The sequence below is a fragment of the Cygnus olor genome, chromosome 5 (assembly GCF_009769625.2).
Source record: "Cygnus olor isolate bCygOlo1 chromosome 5, bCygOlo1.pri.v2, whole genome shotgun sequence".
Taxonomy (NCBI): Eukaryota; Metazoa; Chordata; class Aves; order Anseriformes; family Anatidae; genus Cygnus; species Cygnus olor.
The window spans coordinates 33635581-33661797 of NC_049173.1; the positions used below are offsets into that span (position 1 = coordinate 33635581).

General features: G+C 40.6%; 1 protein-coding gene and 1 long non-coding RNA gene across 8 annotated transcripts in view; one reads left to right on the top strand and one right to left on the bottom strand.

The window, feature by feature from the left end:
* LOC121071131 (carbohydrate sulfotransferase 8-like) overlaps positions 1-18427 on the top strand; it is a 32517-nt gene extending 14090 nt beyond the window's left edge. The window contains exons 1-8 of one of the 7 annotated variants that reach the window (XM_040559147.1): positions 5662-6082; positions 11961-12055; positions 12285-12362; positions 14266-14376; positions 15507-15674; positions 16692-16839; positions 17272-18209; positions 18240-18427. In XM_040559147.1, coding sequence (XP_040415081.1) covers positions 16746-16839; positions 17272-18122 — 945 coding nt within the window. In that variant the 5' untranslated portion in view covers positions 5662-6082; positions 11961-12055; positions 12285-12362; ... (1 more) ...; positions 15507-15674; positions 16692-16745 and the 3' untranslated portion in view covers positions 18123-18209; positions 18240-18427. Of the gene's footprint in view, positions 1-5661; positions 6083-6862; positions 7470-11960; positions 12056-12284; positions 12363-14265; positions 15675-15710; positions 16840-17271; positions 18210-18239 lie in introns of those variants that run through there. The other 6 variants (XM_040559146.1, XM_040559149.1, XM_040559150.1 and 3 more) reach the window with 6 other exon arrangements.
* Positions 18428-20390: 1963 nt separating this feature from the next.
* On the bottom strand, positions 20391-25475 carry LOC121071132. Its single transcript, XR_005820398.1, has 3 exons — positions 22586-25475; positions 21986-22083; positions 20391-20469 (listed from the first exon to the last, which is right to left on the bottom strand). It is a non-coding gene; the product is annotated as an uncharacterized LOC121071132 (long non-coding RNA).
* Positions 25476-26217: the final 742 nt, after the last annotated feature.

A 26217-nucleotide genomic window follows, 5' to 3' on the forward strand; every position in this document is an offset into this window, starting at 1 on the left:
ACATTCTTATGTATCAAAAACCTGAAGCTGTTTTAAAAATCCTCCACAATAAATTTCTAAACTTTTGAGCAATTTCACCCCATAGTATGAGTGCTATGCAATGTTCTGGAATTAGTAGCTGCCTTAATTTTTCAGCTCTTGCGGTATTTCAAAGGGGGCTGTTAAGTCTTATGAGAATACAGATTAATTACTAGTTTGTTTTTCTATTTCTCTTTCTCTGCTTTATTATTAATATATTATTTTAATTTTATATTTGAAAAATGCCAATAGTTCTAAACACAAACAAAGAAAATCAAATTGAAGGATTTTTTTTTTTCTACCTCCAGGCTACATGTGTGCTAGGAGTGCTTCAGTGGCTAGAAATTTTTGTCAACTGCATTTGCAGGTTCTCTAAGTAAGCACATAAATGTAACCAGAGACATGCTTTATACATTTAAGCATTCCTTCCTGTGCGATGAAGCAAGAGACCACTTCTAAATGTGCCATTTAACTGTGACTGAAAAGTGCTTCTGCCATTTCCTCCCTCATTCGTACAGACCATTTGCCAGTCTGCTAAGGTAACTGCGCCCAGGCCTTTGTATGCCTAGTTGCAGTTGTACAACCCGTATTCTTGCTGCTACAACACGATAACATGTCTCATTTTTAAAATAACTATGAATAGTCCCATTAAAGGCTCATTTTCATTGTATTGCTGTATTTGGTCTGAACGGAGTCTGTGGACAAATCAGTGAAGCATTAATAATTTCAAAACTAATAAATGTTATAACTGTTCAGTAATGATTACTGTTAGGTAGAGAAAAAAATGTTTCATTGCTTTCATTTTTTTTTTTGGTTTGCTGACCTTTCCAGAGATTATTAATGCAGGGCTTCATGTAGATATATTTTTTCCAGGGATACGTTAGTTATCTTAAACTCAGACACTTGCTACTGCTTTTTTTTCTTTTTGGAGGAGTAGAAGTTGTGGGAAGCTGTGATTTATCTTAATTATTACTTAGTTTTTAGATTACTGTTGCTACTAATAGAATGGTTTAAATTAACACCTCTCATCTTTTGCATCCTCTATAGAATACTGATATTATAAAACAGTTTACAATGTCACACAAATCTCTCTTATCAGAAAATACCATGGGCATTGTTTATCCCCAAAAAACCAGGACTTCCCTTCATTATAGCCATTGTTTTGCATGCTGGAACTTGGGCTTTGGAATTTTTAAGTTTCTTTATATCAAACTTACATTTTATTACACCTTAATTTCACTAGAAGATGGGCTCAGGAGGCACAGCTATAATGGCACTTGTGGAGCTCAAACACTGATATCTCATGGTGAGTTTAGATGGATGCAGGTGGTTGAAAGGTCTGTGCTGAGGGCAGGAACACAGACAGACTGCCTTCAGATTTAAGGGTATTCCCTGTCTTTATAAAGTTTCAAATTTGTATGGAAAAAAAGGAATGCTTTAGTTTATTTGTTCCTTTGCACAGCTTCCTTCTCAGCCATATCCAAGGTTTAATATGGACCAAAGCTTTGATTCATAAAGTCTGAAAAGTTTACCCAGTGAAAATTGTAGGATGGTGAATTTGTGAAAACAATATTTCCATTGTATGACTCTGGTAGTATTACATATTAGGTGAGCCTGAGCCTCATGCTAGGTTGTACATTACACCAATTTTTAAAAGAACCGAATCACCCTGTGTATTTCAGACAAATGCAGTATTCAGAAGAAATTCAGAAAGTCAGAAAACAGTATCAAATGTACTTTTTTCTGTTCAATATTTATAAAATGTCGCAAAGCAACTTTTCTGCTAGTCAGTCACTTTAGGAGGCCATGTTTTTCTGTATAAAATTACTTGAACATGTTCTACATAAGTGGAATACAGGAAAAAACGGTGGTGGTGGACTAACACTGGTATTTCTCTGGCAATGTAGTCACGGTCCTAGAAGCTCCTGTAGCGAATCAGTACAACAAACACCTCTCTGAGATTCGCTTTCTGATGGTCATCAATATGATTGTTCTTTGACAAGTACATCTGTACGCCTAAGTTAGATCTTTGGTAGAAGACAGGCAAAGGAATTTATCTATTCTGCCCAGTGAATATACTTATTAAATAATATGAATTGGAGTTTGATTATATGAAGAACAAGCACATGGAAATTTGAGCTGATGAAGCAGCAATCTGATTCTTCAGCCCTCTAACAAAGTAATCTCCGTATTTTCTGCCCACATCTCACTTCACTCGATTAGCACTCTTCCATGTCTCATCATCATAAGTGTCCCCTGAGCAAATGAGCTCTGTGTCTTATTAGTGGTTGCAGCTTAGCTCACCAGAAAGGTAGACTTGAGCAGCTGAGAATTCTTTCTCTATGAGACTCCATTAGGAGTCCCCATGAAAGAGATGGGCACACTTGTGACATTTGGAAAAGCCTGTGCACAATCACTGAATCTCAGACGCATATCCTCTGGAAGACAGCAGTCTTTTTGCCACAACCCTCCGCATGTCTTGAGAGCTAAAAGGATGTACTGTACCAAAAAAAAAATAGAGAGAGAGGTGGCATCATGCTAATTTGGAAGAAGTATTGCTGTTCTCTGAATCCTTATGTCAAAACAGCAATCTGTCTTGCTGTAATTTAGCATGAAAACTTGATAAATTTATCTAGTCTAGAGAGGTAAAGATAGGTTTCTAAATTATATAGCTGTATCAAACCGCACACAGACTTGCAGAAAAGGAGGCTGACAAAAGACCTCAAGAGGTTAGCTTGTGCGTTCTGAAGCTCCAAGACAGGATCAGTTGTACCTAGGAAATGAAGTATTTCATTTATCTTATTGTTAGTAAGATTTTCTTGATACATAATGTAAACATTCCATGCCACTGTTTTTTTTAAGCCCAATCACTTTATATCCATACAGATAAAACAATTTTATCCCTGCCTCTTTATGAGTGACTTATGTAGATGAGCATTTTAATGTGTTCACTTGGCCTTTGTTCTTTAGACCAAGAAACTCAATTCTTAACCAACTTCCTTCTGTCCTTCCTTTTGTCCTCCCGTCTTCCCGTCCGTCCTTCATCATTCCTTCATCCTGTCCTGTCTTCAGACACTGCCCATTTCTTTGCTTTCTGCTAGCCAGAATATAATAGGAAGATTCCCTACTGTATCTTACAAGCAAAATAGTTTATCTCCTAATATGCAGTTTGCATTCTTGTAGCAGTGTAACATTACCTATTAATGTATTTACTACCCTCCTTATCCTTTTTGGCAGAATGGCTGCCTAATTGCTGGTTAGCAGTCCTGCATCTTTACAAACTGTGGTTTTGACTCAGAACCGTCCCACTTGTAAAAGCAAGTGCATTGCACTGTTTTTTCTCCTATAGGTTTTTTCTCTTGTCAAGAGCATTGTGAATTTAACATATCATGCAATGTGTGTGTTATTCATTTAGGCTTTTTAGTATCTACAAGGTTACTTTATCCAAGTCCTTAATGAAAAGTACCTGGTCCAGAACAGGTCCACCTGGAATGTCACATTACATTTTTTTGAGTTTAAAGCTAAATGATTAAAAACTAATAATTTTTCCAGGTAGTTTTGCACTCTATCTAAAGTAATTTCACTTTTTCATAATTTACTTACAAAAATGTTAGCCTTCATTATCAATAGCATTAAAATTAAAACATATTATATGACTTGCTTCTCCTGTACCAGTTTATGCATATTTTCTTTTGTTACTTATTCCAGTATTTTTCCAGAATTGTTCTCTTCCTGGTTCCTTGGCTTTTTAAAGATGAGCGCTGTGTTCAGCTCTTCTGTTTTCTCATGTGACTTCTGTGAGTTTTCATAGAGGAAGCTAACAGCTCTGAATTTGCTTCACTATGTTTTCAAGGTATCCTCATGTGCACTTACTCAGGCATAGCCTTTGCTATGGATAGGATTAATTTCACCTAGCTTTAACTACCTATAAAATAGCCATCTGTATCTGTGCTGGGGTTTAGGTTCCTATCAGAGTTGAAGGAGACTTGGTCAGTACAGTCAATGACCAAAGAGAGGCCTTCTGGAGAGGTACTTGTGGTGGTTTTACTTGAGTGGGCAGCCAAGCTCCACCACAACCGCTCTCTCACTCCCCCTCCTCAAAGAGGAACGGGGAGAAAATACGATGAAAAGGGCTCAAAGGTTGAGATAAGGACATGGAGATTGCACAGTAATTATTGTGACAGGCAAAACAGACTCAGCATAGGGAGATAGTAAGATTTATTGCTTATTACTAAAATGCTAGAGAAGCGAGAAACAAAGGAAAGAAACCAAAAGCACCTTCCCCTCCTGTCCACCCTCTTCCACCTCCCCCCCCGAGTGGCACGGGGGAATGGGGGTTATGGTCAGTCTATAGCACTTCTCGTCCGCCGCTCCTTCTTGGTCACTCTCGTCCCCTGTGCTGTGGGGTCCCTCCCACGGATGCAGTCCGTGCTGAACTGATCTGGCGTGGGCTGCCCACAGGCAGCAGCTCTTCAAGAACTGCTCCAGATATGGGTCCGTACCATGAGGTCCATCCCTCAGGAGCAAACTGCTCCAACCTGGATCCCCCACGGCAGCTCCTGCCAGTCACCTGCTCCTGTGTGGTCTCCTCTCCACGGGCTACAGGTCCGGCCCGGAATCTGCCCTGGCAGGGGTCTTCCACAGGCCGCAGCCTCCGTCGGTGCAGGTCCACCTGCTCCACCGTGGTCTCCTCCACGGGCTGCAGCGTGGAACCAAGCTCCACCGTGGTACTCCATGGGCTGCAGGGGAACAACCTGCTTCACCATGGTCCTCACCACAGACCGCAGGGGACTTCTCCTCTTCCGTCAGGCACCTGGAGCCTCTCCCCCTCTTCTTCACTGACCTTGGCACCTGCAAGGCTGTTCCTCACTCCTCTCACTCTCCAGCTGCTGTGTGGCGCAGCGTTTTTTTTTCACTGTCTAAATATGCTCTCACAGAGGCGCAAAAACAACATCACTTATTGGCTCAGCTCTGGTCAGCAGTGGGGCCCTTACCTAACATGGGGCAGCTTCTAGATCTTCTCACAGAAGCCACCCTATGGTCCCCTGCTACCAAAACCTTGCCACGTAAACCCACTACAGTACTGTAGAGACATACCTGAGGATGAAGTGATCTGCAGTCTTTCTCAATTATTGTCCAGACCTGTTATTTTCCTATTTAGGTGGAGTCTATCTTAACTAAGTTTAGTATATGATTACACATCACCCTGTTTGAAAAGTGATGCAAAATGCACTTTAGCCTTCTGCAAGAGATTTATCACCAGGTTTTTCTTTTCCTAAGAATATGTTTTCCTGCGTCCCTTATGCCATTGCTTTTTGCAGTTAAATTTATGCTTTATCCTTTCTGACTTTTTTCAGCATCTTGCGCTATTCTTGTATACCTGTCCTTAGCAGTTTGACCTGGTTCCATTTATGTACATTTCCTTCTTGTGTTTCAGGTCATTGAAGACCGTGATGCTTAGCCAAGTGGTCTGACCATACTTCTATCCTCCTACTGTGTGGGATTGTTTGTGCTTGTACCTAAATCATTTCTTTAAGGAACTCCAACTCTACTGAATTCCTTCTGCCTTAGCCATGTTTCCCATGAGAATTTACCTGCCAGTTCCCAAGGGTTTATTGGAGTCTACTTGCAGAGAGTCCATTGGGTTTGAATTGCTGTTTCCTCTTGTTTCTCATCTAAAGAAATACATGTTTTCACATCACAGTCGCTCTCAACCAAATTACCTTTACCCTCATATTCCCGACCATCCTCCCTCTTGGTTGCTTAGCAGGCAGCCTCTTGGCAGGCTGCTGTTGAAGCACTTGGCAGGCTCCGACAGCTCCTGTAGACCATACACAGGGAGTGGTTAAATGCTGCTATTACACCCAGAGACAGACACAGCACATTGCTTTGTGATGTGCAACTGGAGATGCCCACCTAAACATTCACAGGGAAGCACTTGAATCTTTTGCCAGGCATTCAGTCAAAAAGACGACAAATCCTACATATGCAGGGTGTTTCAGATGCTCCCCTGGGAAGGCATCTGTGGGGATGCAGAAACACTTTGCCCAGACTTGAAGTTCAGGTAAGGAGAAGATAAAACCTTTCTGCCTTTCCTTTGCAGACCCAGCCATAAAAGGAATTAATATGTCTCTTTGGCCTGTTCTTTCTTTCTCTGAATCTTTATTTTCTATTTTTTCATTCCTCTGAGTGGTGGTAATCTCCACTGAGGTTGTCTGATTGGTAAAATTGGATTGTTAGTAGCTTTTCATGTTACCTTCATTTTCATTCTCATAGTGTAGCTAAATCTTCAAAAAGGAAGATTTGTTTGATCTCTGTTTTTTTTTTTTTTGGTAGTGGTGTTTTTTTCATTTATGTGTTTAGAAATTGCCATTGAATCTCAAGAAATAAATTGGGACATTATTGTTTAGCTTTTGAAATCATACCATGATAAAATGAATCTACAGAGGCATTTTGGCAGTCTATTTTTCATTCCTTAAGCTCTCCAAAGAACAGGAGTGTTGAACACACAGCTAAAAGTTAATGCTACAAGTGTTCTGGTGTCTGAAACAGAGAGAGGCTCTCATTCATTTTCTGGCTTTGCTATGGGCAATATACATCTTGATTCATCTCATTTCAATACAGTTTACAGCTGCATAGGATTCTGTCAAATTTCAAGTGTTTAAACAGAAAATTTCCATGCTGAATATCTGCCTCAGGATATTATTTTTTAAAAGCCTTTCAGCAAAGAGATTTTATAGGTTTTTATACAGGCTGTTTTGGAAATTGTGATTTTATTTTATTTTTTTTTTGGTCACATTGAATGGTTCTGGTGACCTTTCCCCTGAGAATTTCAGGTACTTTGCAGGCCTTGTAAAAAAGCATTTGAAAATGAGGTTAAGGGATATTGTATATTCTCAGTGAAACCTCTGCTTAATTGAGGTGGCACAGAGAAGTAAACTGAGAAGTAAGCCACCCAATTTAAATAACAAGGCAAGCATGAGCAAGATGTTTTTGGAAAGTGTTGGGGATCACTGGCAAAATAGATTGAAAGAATGAAATTAGTGGAAAGAAACTGCCTTGATGAGCAGTGTGAAAATTGATGTGGGAGGGAATGGAAAAGAAAATGTGTCAGTGTAGTTTGAGAGGTACTAAAATTGCTAGAGGAGCTGGAGAGCAGAGCCTGGAATGAGCTAAATACAGGAGCAGCAGCGGGGCTGTGTGGGAGGCTTGGAAGAGGAGGGAGAGATCTGATGAGCAGGGCTCAGAATTGCGGTTGGTGTGGGGGGCTGTGAGACTGACTGAGGAGATTAAGGGAGGAGTTTGGCAGGGGGAGCCAGCAAAGACCTGGCTCGTGCATGGGGAAGACTGAACACCGGCATCAGGGTGAGATCTGACGGGTATCTGGGAAACTGGAAAACAGGATTTGCTGGGCAAACTGACAGGGAACGATATGAGGATGCCTTTTGGAGGTGAGGATGCCTTTTGGAGGTGAGGATCTGCTGGAGACTGGGTTAAAAGCTTGAGGACTGGAAACGGACTGGGGAAGAAGGGGGCCTCACCTGGGGTGGGGGCTGAGGGAGAAGCACTGGTGCCCACACCAATACACGTCCAGTGGGAAGGGAACGCAGTGTTGGAGGGCTGCTGGGGAGTGGGGTGCAAGGAGGTGGCACTGGGGATACTGGGAGGGGAAGACTCCAGGCAGGCCACGCTGATGGCAAGGGCAAGGGAAGCAGGGTCAAGCTGTGCGAGGGACCGCTCTGCACCAGTGCCAGCAGTGGCATCGAATGCACCTGAGTCTTGCCATTTTGTTGCTGTCAGCAGACAATTCTGATGAGCTTGGTTCTCACCCTTGCCAACACCAGGTTTGTTCATAAAATAACCTTCTGCCGCTATACAGGTTATTCTATCAGAGTGAGTATTACAAGACTGGTCAAGGGAGCTAAATGATTCACCACTGACAGTGATTTTTGTGCATGTTGTTATGATGCTGCATTAAGACTTTTTCAGTAGTTTTTCAATGCTTTTTTTTTTTTTTCAAAGAAACAGGATATTACACAGAATTTGACACACCCCGTTCACAGGAGATGGATGTGCTCTTGAGGTGCTCTAGGGCTGTGCAGTAGGATCCTTGCTATCTGCAGCAAAAAAGGGAAGTTGTGCAATGAATTAGGCAAGTGGTTTTACGATGAGAGTTTATCTGCCAGAATATTCCCACGTGGTGTGGGCAACTGTCTTTTCATTGACTTTTCTCCATTTTCTCAGTACCGAAGCAGGCTCCAGAAACAGATTTGCATATCTTTTAAGCATTCATATCTGTAACTGGATCAGAAAGACTATTTTGAACTTAGAGTGCACTGTAATGTTAAATACTTTGAAATGTAAGGTCTTTAGTTTCAAGATTGTGATGCTTAAAGCCAGCAGATACTTCATCTTATGCTTTCTGTGATTCACCTCGCACACTACTTTAACCCTACTATTTCCTAACTTCTTAATACTTGATGCTTCATGTGCCATAGTGTATGATGTAAGAACATGTTTCTTGAAAACAGACTAAAACAATCTTTCTGACAAACAGCTTATCCTGCAACACAGAAGAGACCCAAAAGGAGAGGAAAAATAGGCGTAGATTCGTGTAGAAAGAGACAAATGCATATACACAGTTTTGTCAGGCTATTTCAGGAGAAGAACTTCTGTTAAAGTGTAGGCACAAAACATCAGTGTATGGATTTGAACATGATTCCTGTACAGGAGTCTTGGAGGAAGAACAAAAGGAAAATTGGAGGACATGAGACTAGAGGTATGGTTTTGGTCAAAATGGTGTTGGAACCTGAAAGTGAGGATTCTACACTTGAATGACAGGCACAGCTGGAAGAGATGGGAGCAAAAAAAGAAAAATAATTTTAGCAGGGACACTTTGTATGCACTGAAGAGTAGAAAATGATGAGAGATCATCACTCTCATCAGTTATGGCACAGGGATACTAGTGGAGGAATACAAGTGGGATGTAACTAGATGAACAGCAACCAGGAGGTTGCCTGGGGCCCATGTGTTAAGCAACAGGAACTTACGAATAAACTTCTGTCTATGCTATTCCATGTGAAACAGCAGGAAAGAGAGAATCAAGTTTACACAGGGGTGTGAAAAGCAGGAAGGGAGAGAGGTGGGTAGACCTGTATGACAAGGAAGACATTGCTATTAACGGCAGTAATTGAGAAGATAAATACAAGAGGGAACTGTAAGACATGCAAGAAGCCAGAAACCTAGTTAATGATATAATAAGAAAAGCAGAGGGATTCTGAGGCCCAGTGTCCCATGAAACAAGAGTGCACCATGTTCTAAGCTTTTCTTATGTACTCTTTTCTCCCTTTCTTCATCCTTAGCAAATTTCTTTGGCTCATCTAAATTCCCTAGGAGAAAGAGTGGTGGAGGTTGCTCTCCCATAACTGGTATTGCAGTGGTTTAACTGGCAGTTGATACGTGTTTAGAATTTTGAATTAATGGTTTGGATAAGAAGGCCCTGCAGCCATTGCCAGATATAACCACACAGAAGGAGTGGATTTTTTTTCTCATAAAGAGAACAGAAGCAGGGCCTGAGAGCACAAACGGGGCTCTGACTAACCCTGCCCACCTGCCGGGCCTCCCCTCACTCTGCCCAGGACCCTGTGTCAGCCCCCCAGGGCTGTCAGCTGCTGCCCCAGCAAGGCCGCAGCAGGGCTGGGCTCCAGCTCCCCACAGCCCTGCCCGGCCCTAGGCCCACCTGCGGGCCCATGTCACCATGGCCTGCCCTGATGATCTGGTCTCTTGGTTGAACTGGCCACCATCTCCAGGCCTTTGCTGTTCAAGGGTGGTGGGGATGTGTTCAGGCCGGAGAGGCCCTGTCATGCTGGCCATCTTGTTACTGCACCTGGCTCCCAGCTGCCCATCCTACAGAAAGAGCTGTTCTTCACTGTTCCTTCACTGGAAATATCTATGGGAAGTGGCCATACTTAAATAAATAAATAAAAATAAATAAATCAAAACCCCGTGACCTTTCTGGATACAACTACAGGAAGCAAACAAGAGACAATTCAGGTTTACAGTAAGGTGTGTGTTCATGACCACAATGCATTTAAACTCATTCCTCTTGAAAAGTCTATGGTAATGTACTGGATTGTTTTGCATATTCTTTTATGTACTCATTTCCTTGTATTTATTCTGAATCTTCACTGAATTATTCTTTTTGTCTCATCCACTCCTTTTCTCAGCCTTCCTTTCCCACAGCATCATATGAGCAGGTTACACTGTGTTTCTGTTTCCCATGGCCCCAGCTCCTCCACTCGTCCTCAGGTTACAGTTCCCTGCCTCTCTGGGAGTTTTTCTGTCAGACTGTGCTGCCTTTTTCCATGTCCTCTTTTTCTCTCCTTGCTTTGGTTCTTTTCATTCCCCAAATGGCTCTTCTTTTCACTTGCTCTTTTGTGTGCCAGTTGGTAATAGTCTTAGCACACTGGCAGCCTGACTGGTGTTGGCATCTCAGAAAAGCAGAATTTTAAGGAGTGATTTTAGGTGAAAAACACACTAGATTTGTAGGCGCTTCAGAAACTCCTTCTAAGAGGGAAGGTTGAAGGGGAAATAGCAGAAGTTATCTGATCTTTAGCAGGGGCTAGCACTATGACTGGTTAGAAGTTAAAGTTGAGCTTTTAATACTGCATGAGAAATTACAAGTAAAGAAAAGCCTTGGAAGGCAAGACGGGCAGATGACAGGCAGATTTCATGGGATGAAATGGAGAAGAAGCTAGAAGATAGACATAAAATGGTGACGTAATGAGAATAATGAATAATTTAATGCTGGCTGTGAGGAAGGTAGCACTACTGTTCATGAGGCCAGAAAGAAACCTGGTGCGGTAATGGAAGTCTGAGATGACCACAGTGGTGAATTAAATGCCTCACTTCAGTGAAATGTGCTTCTCTGTAGGCTTTCCCTGTCAGACTCTTCCTCAGTAGTCCCCAGTCCAGGTCCTATGTTGCTCCCCACACTGAGCTTATATCTGTTCTCACATAACACAACCAAGTGCTGGCTTCTGCACCTGAGATGGTGCAATTCTTGGATATGCCTACAGACTGGGGGACAAGAGGCTAGAAAGCAGCCCCATGGAAAGGGATCTGGGGTTTCTGGTCAATGGCAAGTTGAATATCAGTCAGAAGTGTGCCCTGGCTGCCAAGAGGGCCAACAGTATCCTGGGGTGCAGCAAGAGCATGCAGCATTGCTAGCTGGTCAGGGGAAGGGATCGTCCCACTCTGCTCTGTGCTGGTAGAGCCTCAACTCGAGTACTGTGTAAAGTTTTGGGTGTCACTATAAGAAAAACCTAAAGCTATTAGATATTGTCCAAAGGAGAGCAATAAAGATGGCAAAGGGTGTAGAGGGAAAGATGTATGTCACTTGGTTTGTTCAGCCCAGAGCAGAGCAGGCTGAGGGGAGGCCTCATGGCAGCCTGCAGCTTCCTCACGAGGGGAGCGGAGGGGCAGGTGCTGAGCTCTGCTCTCTGGGGACAGTGACAGGACCTGAGGGAAAGGCATGGAGCTGTGACAGGGGAGGGTCAGGCTGGGTGTTAGGAAAAGGTTCTTGACCGAGAGGGTGGTTGGGCACTGGAACAGACTCCCCAAGGGATGTGGTCATGGCACCGAGCCTGCTGGAGTTTAAGAAGTGTTTGTACAACACTTTCATAAATGTTTTGATTTGAGGGTGGTCCTGTATGAAGCCAGGAATTGGACTTGGTGCTCCTTTGTAGGCCCCTTCCAACTTGGGATATTCTAGGATTGTAACACCTTTCAGCCCTTGCTGCTGCAAGTGAGATGATGCCAGACCCTGACTCTTGTCAGCAAAATGACCCAGATAATGTTGATCTTCATGCAATGAGCCCTTGACTATCTGCAGCCTGCTGAAAGTTTCTAATCCACTAATTATTTTCCTCTTCATGGAGCAGGGAAGCCTACTTGCTGAGACTCCAGTTGCTTGCCTCTCCTTCCTTCCTGTCCATCCATAATGAGTTCGATGGGAATGGCGAGCCTGTGAATTTGGGTAAGCAAGTGGCATTTCACCATGTTAGAACAGTATGCTCAGAACTTGTTTTTCCTGTTCATTTTTTATACTAGCTGTTCAGGGGGTTCCTACACGTCATCCCCTCCTCACCTGCTATGTAACCACATACGTATTGGTATGCGTATATTTACAGTTGTCTTTTTGAAGGGATTAACAGAGTTTAAGTAGAGAATGTGGCCCAGCTACTGAGAATGTTATCTGTTTACAGAGATTTTTCCTGCCTTCCACGGGGCTGCTCTACTGGTACCTTTTTTCACCTCTGGCTTCAAATGTATCAGGAACACACGTAAGTATTGTTGCCATTTCATTCTTTTAATCTGTAAAGTCCAATTTATCATTGCATTGGGTAGAGTGCAGACGCTCACACATATGCTCAGCTGTGACCAAGGTCTGCCTTTGCCAAAAAGGTGTCTTGAGACACACCTTTGTAAGTTTATCGCCAGGAGACTTATCAACCTACTTAGTTGGTTTACTTGGAGCAAATAATACGCCAGTGTAACTGATATTAATGGGTTCCTGAGCTATATGTATATGTGTATATATATATACATATAAACATACATATAGTTTAAAAATACACACATATATATACATGCACACACACAAATATTTGCATGGGTGTATTTCTATACTTGGGTATTTGGTGCCACACATATTGACTTAATGTTATGCAGTATTTCCAATTATAGGACTTCTAATTGTTTCTAAAAGTACCACAATGCTGTTTTTCAGACTTTTTTTTTTTTTTGAAGACTTAAAAAACCCTTCAACTTTCAAAACTGCAGATTTTTCAATTAAAATGGTTCCACAGTTCCAGGAGAAGAATTAGGGAATGCTATTATGTATCACTGTTTTAACAGTACAAGGACAGGACCGGATACCACTGATACCTGTTAGAGGCAACAATCTACTCCTTCAGTGCTTGTACCTAGGAATAAGCCTGTGAGGCATGAGGAAGAACTTCAACCTGTGTGTGATATGCTCTGTCGAGTACGCATATGATTATAGGCTTCAGGCCTTTTTCTTGTCCTACATGCACATGACATGATTAACACTGCTTTCTACAGTAATCTGTTCCCCATATGCTACCACTCTTGGCTTGAGCAATTCCTCTGGTTGTGCTCTCATAAAGACTTCGTGTTGTGCAAACTGACTTATCATTTTTGTTTATTTTGGTTGTTTAAGGTGATGAAATTGTTATAGTAGACTTAGAATTGTATAAAGTGTTTGACTTGGCAGCATGTTTTGGCTAAGCTACAAAGTGATAAGTTAGCTGGATGTGTGTGGAAGGAATTAAATGCTGGTTAACTGACAGGCTTCAATCTCATAACCTGATAGAAATGCTTCTGAAAGGGTTTTACATGAAATGGTTCTGAGGATCATTCCCCTTAATACCTTGTTTACAGTTTATTAATGTCCAAGAAAAAAAATAAATTAAAATTCTGATGAAATCTGCAGACTCCAGTAAGACATGCAGAGCTGAAAACAGTAAGCAGTAGCTAGCTATGTATGGTGACTTATAATGATGTGATCTGAAGAACAAGCAAAAACCAACTGTGCAGTGTAGGGCTGTTATCTATTTTCTATTATCTATATATAAAATGTTATGCTTTTCATTAAAAACAAAATTAAAAAAACACTACAACGTGTAACAAGGACAAACCAGGTTAATGCCCTGTATTTATTTTTAAGTATACTCTCATCTCATCTGGGATATGTTAGCTCCAAAGAGGCATTTAGATCTCTGACTTCTTGTCGTTAATGTTCAGTTAGAAGACACTTCTACCTTTTTTTGAGTCTTATGGTACTATCTTTCTACCTTGCCTTTGGTGGCCCATCCTGCTACCCTTTGGGTACAGCAAAACTAGAGTATTTGTTACAAAGATGTTGCGTTGATATATTCACCACACCTTGGCTGAGGAATGCCTTGTAATTACCCATTTACACTTAATTCAAGGCAGGATGAGATAAAATGCAAACAAAAGTATTCATTCATTTCCTCTTACAACTGCAAATAATTGTAAAAGATGTTAAGTGAAGTAATAGGAGAAAAAGTTCATCAGATCTACTGATACTGTGAAAGCATCACAAAGGTTTTCTTTTTTTTTTTTTCCTTTTTAATTTTCAGGTTATTTATCCGTCTTCTGACAAAATGGTTCTCATAATTTTCTTTCCTTGTTATACCTCAGGTTGTCCTTAGATGTTTTACATCACTGAAGACCTTGTGTTACACAGAACCCCATACTGGGATCTTCCATCAGAAAACACTTTGAGAAGTAGCCTTTGGACTTCACCTTCAGGTAGCAGCTTCTCTGAATTGTCACATTGTCCTCACTCACTTCTTGATGGAGCATGATAGCTATTACAGCCAGTCTGCATTTTGAAGATTTCCAAGTGGTCCAGACAGATTTAGTCTGTCACTTCGGAGCTCATTCTATTCATCCTTATTGTCTGGCCATTCTCCTAAATAAGGATTCTTTTGCTTATACAAATATGCTTAAATGTCTTAGAGGAGTTGTCTACTGTGTTTGACGAGCTTCTTGCCTCAAGGAGGTTGCTCTCTTCCATTTGCCTCTGGTAACTCACTGACATGTTTCAACGCGAAATGTGTCTTCTGGCAGATCCTATGTCCTATAACTGTTGTTTAACATCTATACATGATAAAAATATCTAAATATGGTAAATTTTCTGATTCCTGAGACAGGTATGATAACAACTACCCTGAGGTGACAGTATATCAGGTAACTAAAGCCCAACCTTTTTCTCCTAAGCATACACTAAGAAGGAGTCCTTGTACAGAATTATTTAGTCTGATTTATTTTAGTTGCTACGTGGTGTGAAATTGTAGATGTGGTCTTTAAACCACTTCTGGGGGGAAAAAAAAAGATCACTCTGTCTCGGACCTGGTAAGATCAATGACCAATCTGACTGACTTCAGCAGGCTTTGAAGAGTGCTTGATACACAAGAAATCAGTAGATCACAAGGTCACATGGTAAACGGAGAAATGACATACAGTGAAGAAAAGGTCAAAGATCAACACCTATATTTTCTTGTTGTCTACACAATGGTCTTTTGCAGATAAGAAAATGCAAAAATATTGGCTAAATGCCATAGTGTGTAAAAATACTGTGTTCATTTGAATGAATATTGTAACAGTTTAATGTAGACACAAGTATATAGTTAAAATATGCAAGTGCAGATTTGTTCATGTTGATGTATAGAGGGTGGAGATAGTGAACAGTTATCCTTCATTTCTAAGGTCATGCTTACACTAAGAGAGAATTAATGATTAGTAATGCTGCTAACTGTATGAGTCTGAAGATAATCCTGATATTGATGTGTGATACAATAATCACCCCTCAGCCCTGAAAGAGTCTCTGTGTGCAAGTGCATTTTCAGTGCTATAACAATCTACTATTATACCACTAGTAGATGAGCCTACTGCTGTCTCGGAGCACACAGGAAACCCATTTCCATTTTGGCAGCTGGGGTTTATGTACATCAACACTGCAGGGGGGACCCCAAATAACTTCCAGAGTGGTCCTGCTGCATCTTTGTAAAACAAAAAAACCTGAAGTCATAGCCTCAAGAAATCAGGTGAGGATTATTGTTTTTATTGCCAGCAGCTTCAGGGTAAAAAAATCGAAAGTCAAAAAAAAAAAAAAGAAAAAAAGAAGACAATGTTACTTGACTTTTTTATGATGCACTCTTTATGGGACAGAAATAAAAAGTCAAGTTTGCAAGCAGTTATGGTTTTGCACTTATTTTTGCTACTTCAAATAAAAAATAATTAAAAGCATGCTGATGAAGAGATTCCTAAGGGAGCAACACAGTAAGACTGCATGGAGAAATTTAGAGAGCTCTATCTCCAGGAAGTACTTGGGGACGTAACAAATCAGTAGAGTAGAGGAAATACCATGAGTGTTGCACTGCATTGGTCTTCCCTCATTCTACATACTTCCTGCCATGATGCACCATTTTGGGGGACTTCTGCTGCAGCAGCAACAGCAGCACATGCATACTCTGCAGTCTCTTTAGGAGAGAGAGAATGAGAGAATTAATCAATTGTTAGTAGTTAGAATTCTCTGCTGGAATGTAGAAAGAGTTTCTGCTGCACTGAATATTGATTTATTTTTATGCATTGGAAGCTTCAGCGAAGAGGAGGGGAAGACTCTCATCCTTAGATTTGCAGTTAGGCCTGTTTCAGGTTCCAGAAAACTGTACTCCCAGACTAACAAGCAAGGTTTTTTAAAAAATAACATTTCTAATTCTAAATGATTTTATTACTTTTGCACAGTGTGAAGGGGTAGATGAGTTTACCTAATGGGAACACCAGCTTTAAATCATGAGAAGTGAGGAGTACTTGCTCATGCACAGTCCATTGTTCTGAGAAAGGAGGAACTCTTTTTAATAATTTTAAATGGTCATGCTATTTGTTTATTAGGTTTAACTGTGTAAACGTGAGTCTTTTTCTTTAGAGAATGTTTACATGTTAGCAAAGTGTGCTTTAGTAGGGCATAAAGGTCCTTCTGCTGTCTTAAATTCTGTAAGAAAATATCACATCATCTTTTTTATATGTCATACAAAATATGTATTTTATTTCCTTGTTGACAGAAAGGCAGATTTCCAGTTTAGAGATTACATCGCCCTCCATCATTTGAAAAGAATATGAACCAGAAGGCATTAGTTTTCCTTCTCCCAAATTTTATTTTTGGGATAATTATTTTTGGATTTTTCTCCATGAGACAAAAAAATCTAATGGGTGAGTAAAGAATTTATGAACTTAACCATTTCTAGAACCAGTTCCACCCTTCTTAAACGTGCTAGAAAGTAGCTGCGATGCCCAGGTAAGAAAAACTGTTAAAATATTAAAGGCTTTGTCACTGTGGTGGCTGTCTTAGTAATGTACTGGGAGAAGAGTACTACAAAAAGCGTTTGATAATACAAGTGTTTGAACATCCATCATTCTTAGAGTAATATTGCTAATGTTGACAGTTTTCATTTTAAAGAACTTTTCACTAAGCAGGACAGTTTGTTGCATTTTTGCTGCAGTAGTCAGGAGACAGGAAACAAAAAATACTTATTTGTTTTGGCATGCAGGGAGATAGTTTGAGTTCTTTGGTCATCACAAAGAGAAAGAGAATTATCTAAGTCTGTTTCACACAAACAGTTTAAATTTCTTCCTTGGTTGCAGATTCTTTTCATGTTCCCACTGAAGACTGGCTGTCAATTCAAAATGATCGCAAAAACACACTGGCTTCTGTCTGCCAGAAGAACAACCTTCTTAAACTAAGAAGCAAATTGGATTCTCGTGTCGCAAGCCAGCTCTTTGTGGAGCACAAACATAAACTTACCTACTGTGAGGTGCCCAAGGTAGGCTGCTCCAACTGGAAGAGAACCATTTTCATTCTCCAAGCAGGCTTGGAAGTGGAAGCTTCTGAAATTGAGCATGACCACATCCACCAGACCTCACTGATCAAAAGGCTGGCTGCTTACCCTCCCCCTATACAAGAGGAATTTCTGAACAATTACACCAAAGTGATGTTCACCAGACATCCCTTGGAACGGCTGGTTTCAGCTTACAGAGACAAGCTTCTGCACTCTGAGCCATACTATAGTACCACTGTTGCTAATGAGATTAGGGCAATGTTCAGGAAAAACAAAAATTCTTCTGAAAAAGTGAGTTTCCAGGAGTTTGTCAGCTTCATTATAGCAAAACCAATGAATACTCTTGACATTCACTGGAAACCAATGTTTCTTCTCTGTGATCCTTGCAACATTCACTATGATATTCTGGGCAAGTATGAAACTCTTGGGTTAGATTCTGAGCACGTTCTGAAGGCAATTGGTGCACCAGAGAGCCTGCAGTACCCCAGCCTGAAGAGGTATGGCTCAGAGAAACGAACTAGTGGTGATATCACCTTGGAATACCTCCGACAGTTGAGCTCAGAACAAACTGAGAAGATCAAAAAATTGTATGAAATGGATTTTCTCTTGTTTAACTATACTATGAAATATGAGGATTATTTTTCTCTGAAAAGCTAATGTAGGTTAAACAAAGAAGAACATTTTCGTTTGTACAAAATGGGCTGAACTTGTCCTCACGGGTACTTGATAGATGGGTTTACTGCTGCCAAGATTTTATTGGCATTTGAAAAAATGGTTTTATTCATCCTAAGCACTCTTGTAACAAATCCCTGCCATGATCCATAGTACAGTGATTCACCTATACGAAGAGATTTTCTTTCTGTTGATCATTATTGGGATATGTTTGCTTCATGAAGACTTATAATGAAGGCTTATAAATGATAGACTTTGGTATGTTGGTAAGAGAAAGGAGAAGAATGAAGAAAGTTATTTTTCACAATGAGAAATTTACAACATCATTTTTATGTACATGATTTAAAATTTTTATTAGAAAAAGACATATAAAGCAATATATAATCTGATTTATCATCAAACCACTCTTTGTCTATAAAAGCCTCAAACATGAATCCTGTAGGAAAGAAACAAATAACTTCAAATGTTTGGAGCTGCATTACACAGAACTTAATGCCTGATCACATTCCTCTCTGGCAGTTCTCTCATCACAGCTCACCAGCCTCTTCCCTCAAGCAAGCATAGTTAGCAGCAATGCAGCCAGGGTTTCCCTTAGGTCTCTCCAAAATTTTCTGATTCTTTTTACTACCTTTGTAAGCATTGTGGTCTGATCGAAGAGGGAAGTTCTCAAAAAATATCTTTCTTAGAGAAGTAATTAGAGGTATCTTCTAGACCGTACAATGGGTATGGTGCAGGTTCTAAAATCGTAGTGGAAATGTGGCTCTTACCTGTTCGCCAAAAGCACTTACAACTGACTGACTGGCTTGGGCTTTTCCCATATGTGCCTGCTGACGGCCAGGAGCCTTGGGGACTTACCTGAGTGTGGTACTTACGTGGAAGTGAGTAACCTCAGGTAATAAATTTGTTCTACCTGTTGTTTTCTCACCTCACAGGAGGATGAATACAAATTAATTGCAAAATTATGGTGAGGGGAACAATGAAGCATGTGGGAGAAGCCATTCAAACCATAATCCTTCTCTTCTATTCTTAGGTGGCTTTGGTTTTAGATCACAGACGAGTCTATGATTGCTACAATGTTAAGTAGTTTTGTCCCCCTTTTTAAAAAATAATATATTGCCTGGTGCCATTGAAAAGTATTTACTACCATTTTAATTGTAGCAGTTTTTAGAAACTATCCATTAATATTAACACCACCTTTAGGGGATGTCAGTCTCTCAGGAGCTAACTTGCTCTCTCTCAAATCCCACTGTCAAATGCAGCTAAGTCCTATCAGCTGTACTTGCAAAGCACAAGGCTGGCAGGCTAGTTCTGGATCCAGAGTTGGCTCACAGCTTGTCATTACATAGAAAAGGATGAGGACAAAAATAATTTAATTGCACTGCAGCCAACTACCTGTATAGCCATTCCTGCCAGCAGCATGGTCAAAGAACAGGGAAAAAGAGATTGGGGAAATTGGATGAAATGGAATTTGAGTCAGAGGATTGCAGGGAAAGCTCCCTGCGTACACAGTAGGATTCAGGGATGATCTACCCCAGAGGGAAGAAGAAGTGATATATCACCATCAGCTGGAAAGAGTGAGACCATGGTGACAGGTGGAGCCAGAAGCTGTGTGCTTCCCTCCTCGATGGCAAATGGTACATGAAGCTAGGTTTACCTTTCAGTACATCTAGCAACTCTTGCGTAGATGAGTATTCCATAAATGAGACAGGAAGGGATCCAAAGTGAAAAGACCAAGCAAACACAGCAAATTATTATTTTTTAATTATTAATTTTTTAAAATAGCTTGTGATTTTCTTCAGAGTGATTCATCGTTCTGGATCACCATATTTGGTGTTCCCACAGTTCTTCTGTCCGCCAACACTGGATTGCTCATGCCTCCCTGGAAACCCTGTCCTCCACATGGATTTATTCTTTTTTAAACTTGAGCTGAGGCAGAGGAAGCTGGAAATGATTCCCATCAAAATGAAGGCTATGCAGAGGAATGTCGTCTCTGTCTCTTTCCTGAATTAGAATCAGTGCCATCTGCAGCTATGTGCTGCTTCTATCTTTTGCCAGATCATACAGAAGAAGAAGAGGAAGAATAAGATTTGCTTGATAACTTGCTTCTGTATAATAGATCCCTCTGGAGCTGTAAGCTTCAGCAAAGGTTCTTTAATTTTCTGGCACCATCAACCAGACTAGGAAAGGTCTGAAGAAGTGATATTGACCATGTTTGACACGTGTCTTTACTTGTCAGTACTCTGGTGTTAACGTTCCCCACCAGTTTCTTGCTGTTACGTGTGAGTGGCTTTCTATTCTTATTTTCTCTTTCACATAGGATCACATATTCTTCCTGCAGTGGTGACAGAAAATTGATGGCTAATTCATTCATCACAAACACTGATATTCTGTCAGTAACAGAAGGCTATCTATTGATACAGGAAAAACCTCTGTAGTTATTCATGGCAGACTTTCAGACTTCGCATTTACCTATAGGAAACTGTATGCAGCACACTTCCATGAACCACTGGCTGCTGTAATGCTGTTTAGCTGGTGTGATTCTCAACACGAAAGGAAAAAATGTGAAGGACATATGCATGCAACATCAGATGTTTTAGAAAGTAGTAGCATACAAGAAGTATAGGTTGTGTTATTACCAATGCTAACAAAATGGGAATACTAGTTTATCTGTTGAAAAAAAAATAGAGAAAAAAAAGCTTGGTTTTCACCTTATAAAGGCTCTTATTCTCCTGCAAGCATCTTTTCATGTTCAACCCAGTTCTGTGAGCTTGATAATTCACATCTTCCCACCCTAAGAGCTGCAGTGCAGAATACAAAAGAGCTCTGCAATGTTCCAGAATTAACAAAAACAGTGGTGACTTGTTATATGCTATCAGTGGAGACTATGCCACCTTGTCTAGTCCCCAAGTGAACCACAAAGCTCGTTTCACTAAGCAGATTTGTAAGTTCTCCAATGAAAGAACTTACCATTATTTCATCCTTAATATTGCAATGTGATAAAAGCTGACAAAGGCTCTGGACCTTATCCTAATTAGCCTGCAAGAACTACAAGACACTTCTAAACTTCATGGTGGAAGTGAGAAGACAATTACCTCCTGATAACCTGGGAGAGACATTTTTCTGTACTCTCCTCCCTACAAGTGTATTATCCAGACTAGAGGCTCTGAGCTGAGCTGGCCTCCCTCCAGCCTTTGCCTAGAGAAGAACCTCTGGGAAGCTTCTTTCATTTGGGTGCTAACACTGGGTGATATTTTCCTGCAGGAAGGTGGGTGTTCACAGCTGGGAGCAAGGACGGAGGTGGCATGGCAAAGAGAGGGGCTCAGGCTCCAGGGTGGACTAGAAAGGGTGGGGGGATGCCAAAATTCATCTTCTGATTTATTATTATATTTGCCATTATATTATAACCATTGCTATGTTTTATTTCTAATTACTATAATAAACTGTAGTGAGTTAACACATTAATGTATTTGTTCATCCTTCTCAGTAACATCTGTTTAAAAGAAATGCTAAGGACTGTTCCATCAAATCATAACGTAGACCACGAGCTATTAGACAACAATAAACACAAAGTCACTTGGCTGTGCTTCAGTACATTAATATAAAGCTGTCTCACAGGAATTTTAAAGAGTTGAAAGAATTAGCAAGGATTAATGAATGTTCCAGCTTGGATAAAAGATGAAGCTAAGCTGGGAAAGAAGGAGAAGCAAAAAATCTTGCAAAGTTAAACTTGCTGCTGTCCTACAAGTCTTCCTATTCACAGTGAGGAAATATGAGAGAACTTCCCCCTTCTCATAGATATCCACACACATGCCCTCTCACGTTAAATATTCACAAACCTGACATCGTACCTTCTTTGTGGAGGTATAACAGATCCAAGAGTTGATCAATGTATGTAAGTAAGGAAGATCATTTCACCAGTTGTTCCCTCAAACAGACATTTCCTCCACTTAAATAAATAAACAAACAAAAAAGTGATAATTCTGCCCTTAGTAGTCTTAAATTTTCATACAGTTTTGAATGTGTCTTAAAACAACAGGCAACCCTTGATTAGTGGTTTCTTGTTTAGAGAACTTCCCAAAGCAGGACTGCTGTCAACAGAATAAAAAGTGGTTATAGAAGAACAGATGAGCAATGAAACTTCAAGAGTTTGCTGCTACACAGAAATGTCTTCTGACCGAGGAGAAGACCAGGAAATTCGACCTGTGCAAGTCATTGCTTGGGTGACAGAGCTTACATCTAGAAGGTGATTCTACTTTTGTGTTCAGACTGTTAATACATCAAAAGCTATAAGGTCTACAATCTGCAGTTTTCTTGGCTTGTCCTTGTCATAGCACTCATCTCCTTCCCAGAATTACATTCTAGATCATGTTGTAGTATTAATATATATATTATATAGCTTACATAAATTAATGTAAACCAAACTAAATCAAAACAGGCAGAGAATTTACCTGGATGGAAGTGCCAGAAATTGCAGGAAGTTCTCTTGGAAGTTTTGACTGGGTATTGAATGTACACAGGTGTACAGTTACAATGCTGCTTCTAGTAAGAACTGCTTTTAAAGGAAAAGGTCAAGTGTTCATAAATCGCAGTCAGTACACTGATTACAATTACAGTGAATCATCAGATCCAAAATGAGTGACACATCACTGGATCAGGTCAATGAAAAGAAACCTTACCAGAGCTTACCACAGTGTCAGCACTACCTGTGTGTGTCACCTTTGCTCACAACTACTGGCACACTTCTGTGTGTAGCATTATGTCCCCAGGATCCTTCTGTAGCTTCTCTTGGAGATGTACCAATGCTTAATGAGATGAAAGGTCTTTCTCAAAAATTTCTGTTATCTCACTTTTTAGGCACATTGTTAACAAAGTTAGACATTGTATGTGGTGTCCCACCAAAGGTACAACAGTTCAGCAGTCGCTGGAGTTCAGAGCAGAACTTAGCATGAGTACCTGAAGCCAGGCAGGCATACTCCACTTGATACTTCCAAGACTTAGCAGAAGTATGGGAAAAGTTTTTATACTTACAAACCTATGACTAATATCCCTACTCCCATGTCACTTGATTGCATTGTCCCTCCTTTTTCCCAGACTCCTCCTTCAGTAATCACCTGACTTGCATGTGTGGACTCCTGCTGAGTTCCCGCAGTTGGGGGCCACCAAGCAGGTGCTGCAGATGCTGGCTTAGGCATGGCTTGTTGCCAGGTGCAGGTTGTTGGATGTATCGCAACTATTGTAAGGCTTTTTGTGTAGAAAGTTGGTTGAGCACCTGCTCCTCAAGTGAGATATTAATATAAGGTGAGATGTAAATATAAAGCAAAGGAAGTTTTGAAGACATGTTTTTTTCCCTGAAAATAGACTAATCTTCCACTCAGATAGGTTTAGTGGCTTAGAGAGGAAGCTTATTTGAGGCTCATCGACATCATCAAGTCTCAGAGGCCTCTGTTAATTATAAACCAAGAGAGACAGGAAACTCTCCTTCATTAGGAGCCATCATTCTCATGCAGGTTAAATTTCATTTACCCCCAGATATTTGTTAAGACTTGTCACCGGTTGTCCCTACGTGGTAAAGAAGTCCCTTGAGGAGCCACATCTAGCTATTGTTAGGCATGGAAAAGCAAAGTACTAAGCAGGGAGAGAATTCATCTGACAACTGGCCATTAAAAAATTGATTCTGGGTCCATCTTGTTCTAGGAAAACGGCGTATATAAGAAAAACAAGGGAAAAAATCAATCTAATTAATATAAGCACATTATTATCCTGAAGATTTTTGGGATGGCTTAGTAACTGAAACATACGCAGTGCTGAAGGCCATTTTTTGAGTTTGTCCATTAGGTTCTTATCTGGACGACTGAGATTATGGTTTTGGCTTCTTTGTTTGTTTTTGCATTGCTGCATAGCAACTGTTGCTACAAGTAGAGTCCTACAGGTTTTCTGTTCTTAAACAAAGGGTTGTAACGATGCTTTTATACGTAGTGATATTCTTCATTGCTCTGCAGAGCCAGACACCCATTGAGCTGTACACCCTGTCAGAATTTGGATTTGCTCCATAAATTCCCGTTGCTCTTGTTTACACGCCGCATGACTCTCAGGAGTGCCCCATCTCCCTGCTGGCAGCTGACCGCGTGCTACGTGTTAGGCAGCTAGTACAGCCTCTGCCAAAGCTTTTCATTCCACTCAGCTTTTTTGGTGTTGTTTGTGTCTAACTGAAACAGGTTTTGCCTTCACGTTCTGCAAACCACAGGTTTAGGAGTTGATGAGAACATTTAGTATTTCTAAAGTTATAATTGTATAAATAAATAACTTTCTATGAAATAGCTTTGTTAACTACTTATTTTGTATGTGAGCTGGTCTATAAATTCTTTATATGAAGTCTTGATGTCTTAGTAAAGACCATGTATTGCAATTCCTCTTTGCTTTGCTTTATTTTTTTTCCTAATTTATTTTCTAATATGTGTTGGCTTTTATGAGTTTAAAAGATCCTTCTGTCTTTTGGAGCAGCACTGAGAAGTCTGAGTAGAATCAGTCCTCTTACTGAAGTGTGCAAGAATCTTTGGACACCAATGAGGAGCAGAAATGAAGAGTTTGGAACCAGAAAGCTGGGGACTGCAGCCTCACACTGTGCTATGGGTCACCTTGAGGTGGGGCTGATTTCAGCAAAGCCTGGCTTGTCAAGGTCTCTTAAATTCTCTTAAATTCTGCCCTATAATTAAGTTTATATTCATCTGTCAAATAACAGATGTCAAAAGGCCTTGGATGCCAGATACACTGCACATTATCTTTTTCTAGAAAGAATTTTGTTGAGATTTCTGCAGGTGTTGAAATCAGCATTCAGTGCTTTTCCACTGATATATGTAATTGTTAGCTCCCCTGAATCTTTCTGCAAAGGAAACTCCTAGAAGTTGTAGAAGGTGAGCCTGAAGTTGACCTCAGGAGTCCACCTTGCCAGGATTTGTTAGCTGTCCTTTGCTGGTTTATGGCACCTGTGTCCTAGCCCCCTGTTAAAGTTCTTGATTTTAATTCAGGGTCCTGCCACCAATACCAGTAGCTTCCTACAGCTGGCCAACAAAGCTATTTTTCAACAGCTTAGCAAACCACTTTTCTCAGGCTTTGCACCTTGGCTGTGTTTCACAAAACTTTTGTTCATCTTTGCTGTTCTCATTTGAATTCTCGCCAGTTCCAGGTGTTCTCCATCTTCTGAAGCATGATACCAAAAGCTGCTTGTAATCCTATGACCTTACAAGTGCCGCATAGATTGAAAGAATGAAATCAGGTATGTCCAATATTATATTCCCATTTGAACTGTGAATTTATTGTTATCACTACACTATTGCATCACCTCTTGTGTTTATAAGACTGAACCATGGTCCTGCATCCAAACATCCCAGGACTTGACACCTGTATTCTAAACCAAGCTTTTGAAACTGGAGCTGCTCAAACTCTTCAGCTTCATGTAGCTGGACTTTGGGAGTTGTTTTTGTTTGTTTGTTTGTTTGTTTTGTTACCTAGTAGCCTTGGAAATTACACAGATTCAAACACCCATAGGTCTTTGAAGCTAGTAACCAATTATTCATCCAAGTTCATATGGGGCCATCTGGCGGTGACGTATGGGCTAGGCAAGAGTGAAACATCCGAAGAGGTACATGATGTCTCGTGTGTTTCAATCCTTTTTTTTAACCTGAAGTCTTGTATCTCAAGATTCTCATGCCTGTTCTACTTCTCTCCTCTTCTCCTTCTGATTCTCTCCCTCTTTCTTTGGAACAAGAATTCAGTTCCATCTTGGCCACAAGTGGTTTTCTTGTCCCAGTACTTTGTTCATCAATTTGCCACAAACCTTCCTCCCTAACAAAAGTAAGGCTTCCTAACTTGTGACACTGGAAATTAGCTTGTCCCACTCCAGCAAAAACTTGTTTCTGTACAGCACTTAGCTTCTTCCAAAGTGCAAGCCGTCTTTGTCGCTCTCTCCCTCTCTCATTTTCCTGCAAGTGGGCAGGAAAATGTGGCATTATGAGTTAGACTTATCAGCTCCTTCATTAAACTCTAACAACAACATGGTTCAATGTTTTCCAGTTGCACACAT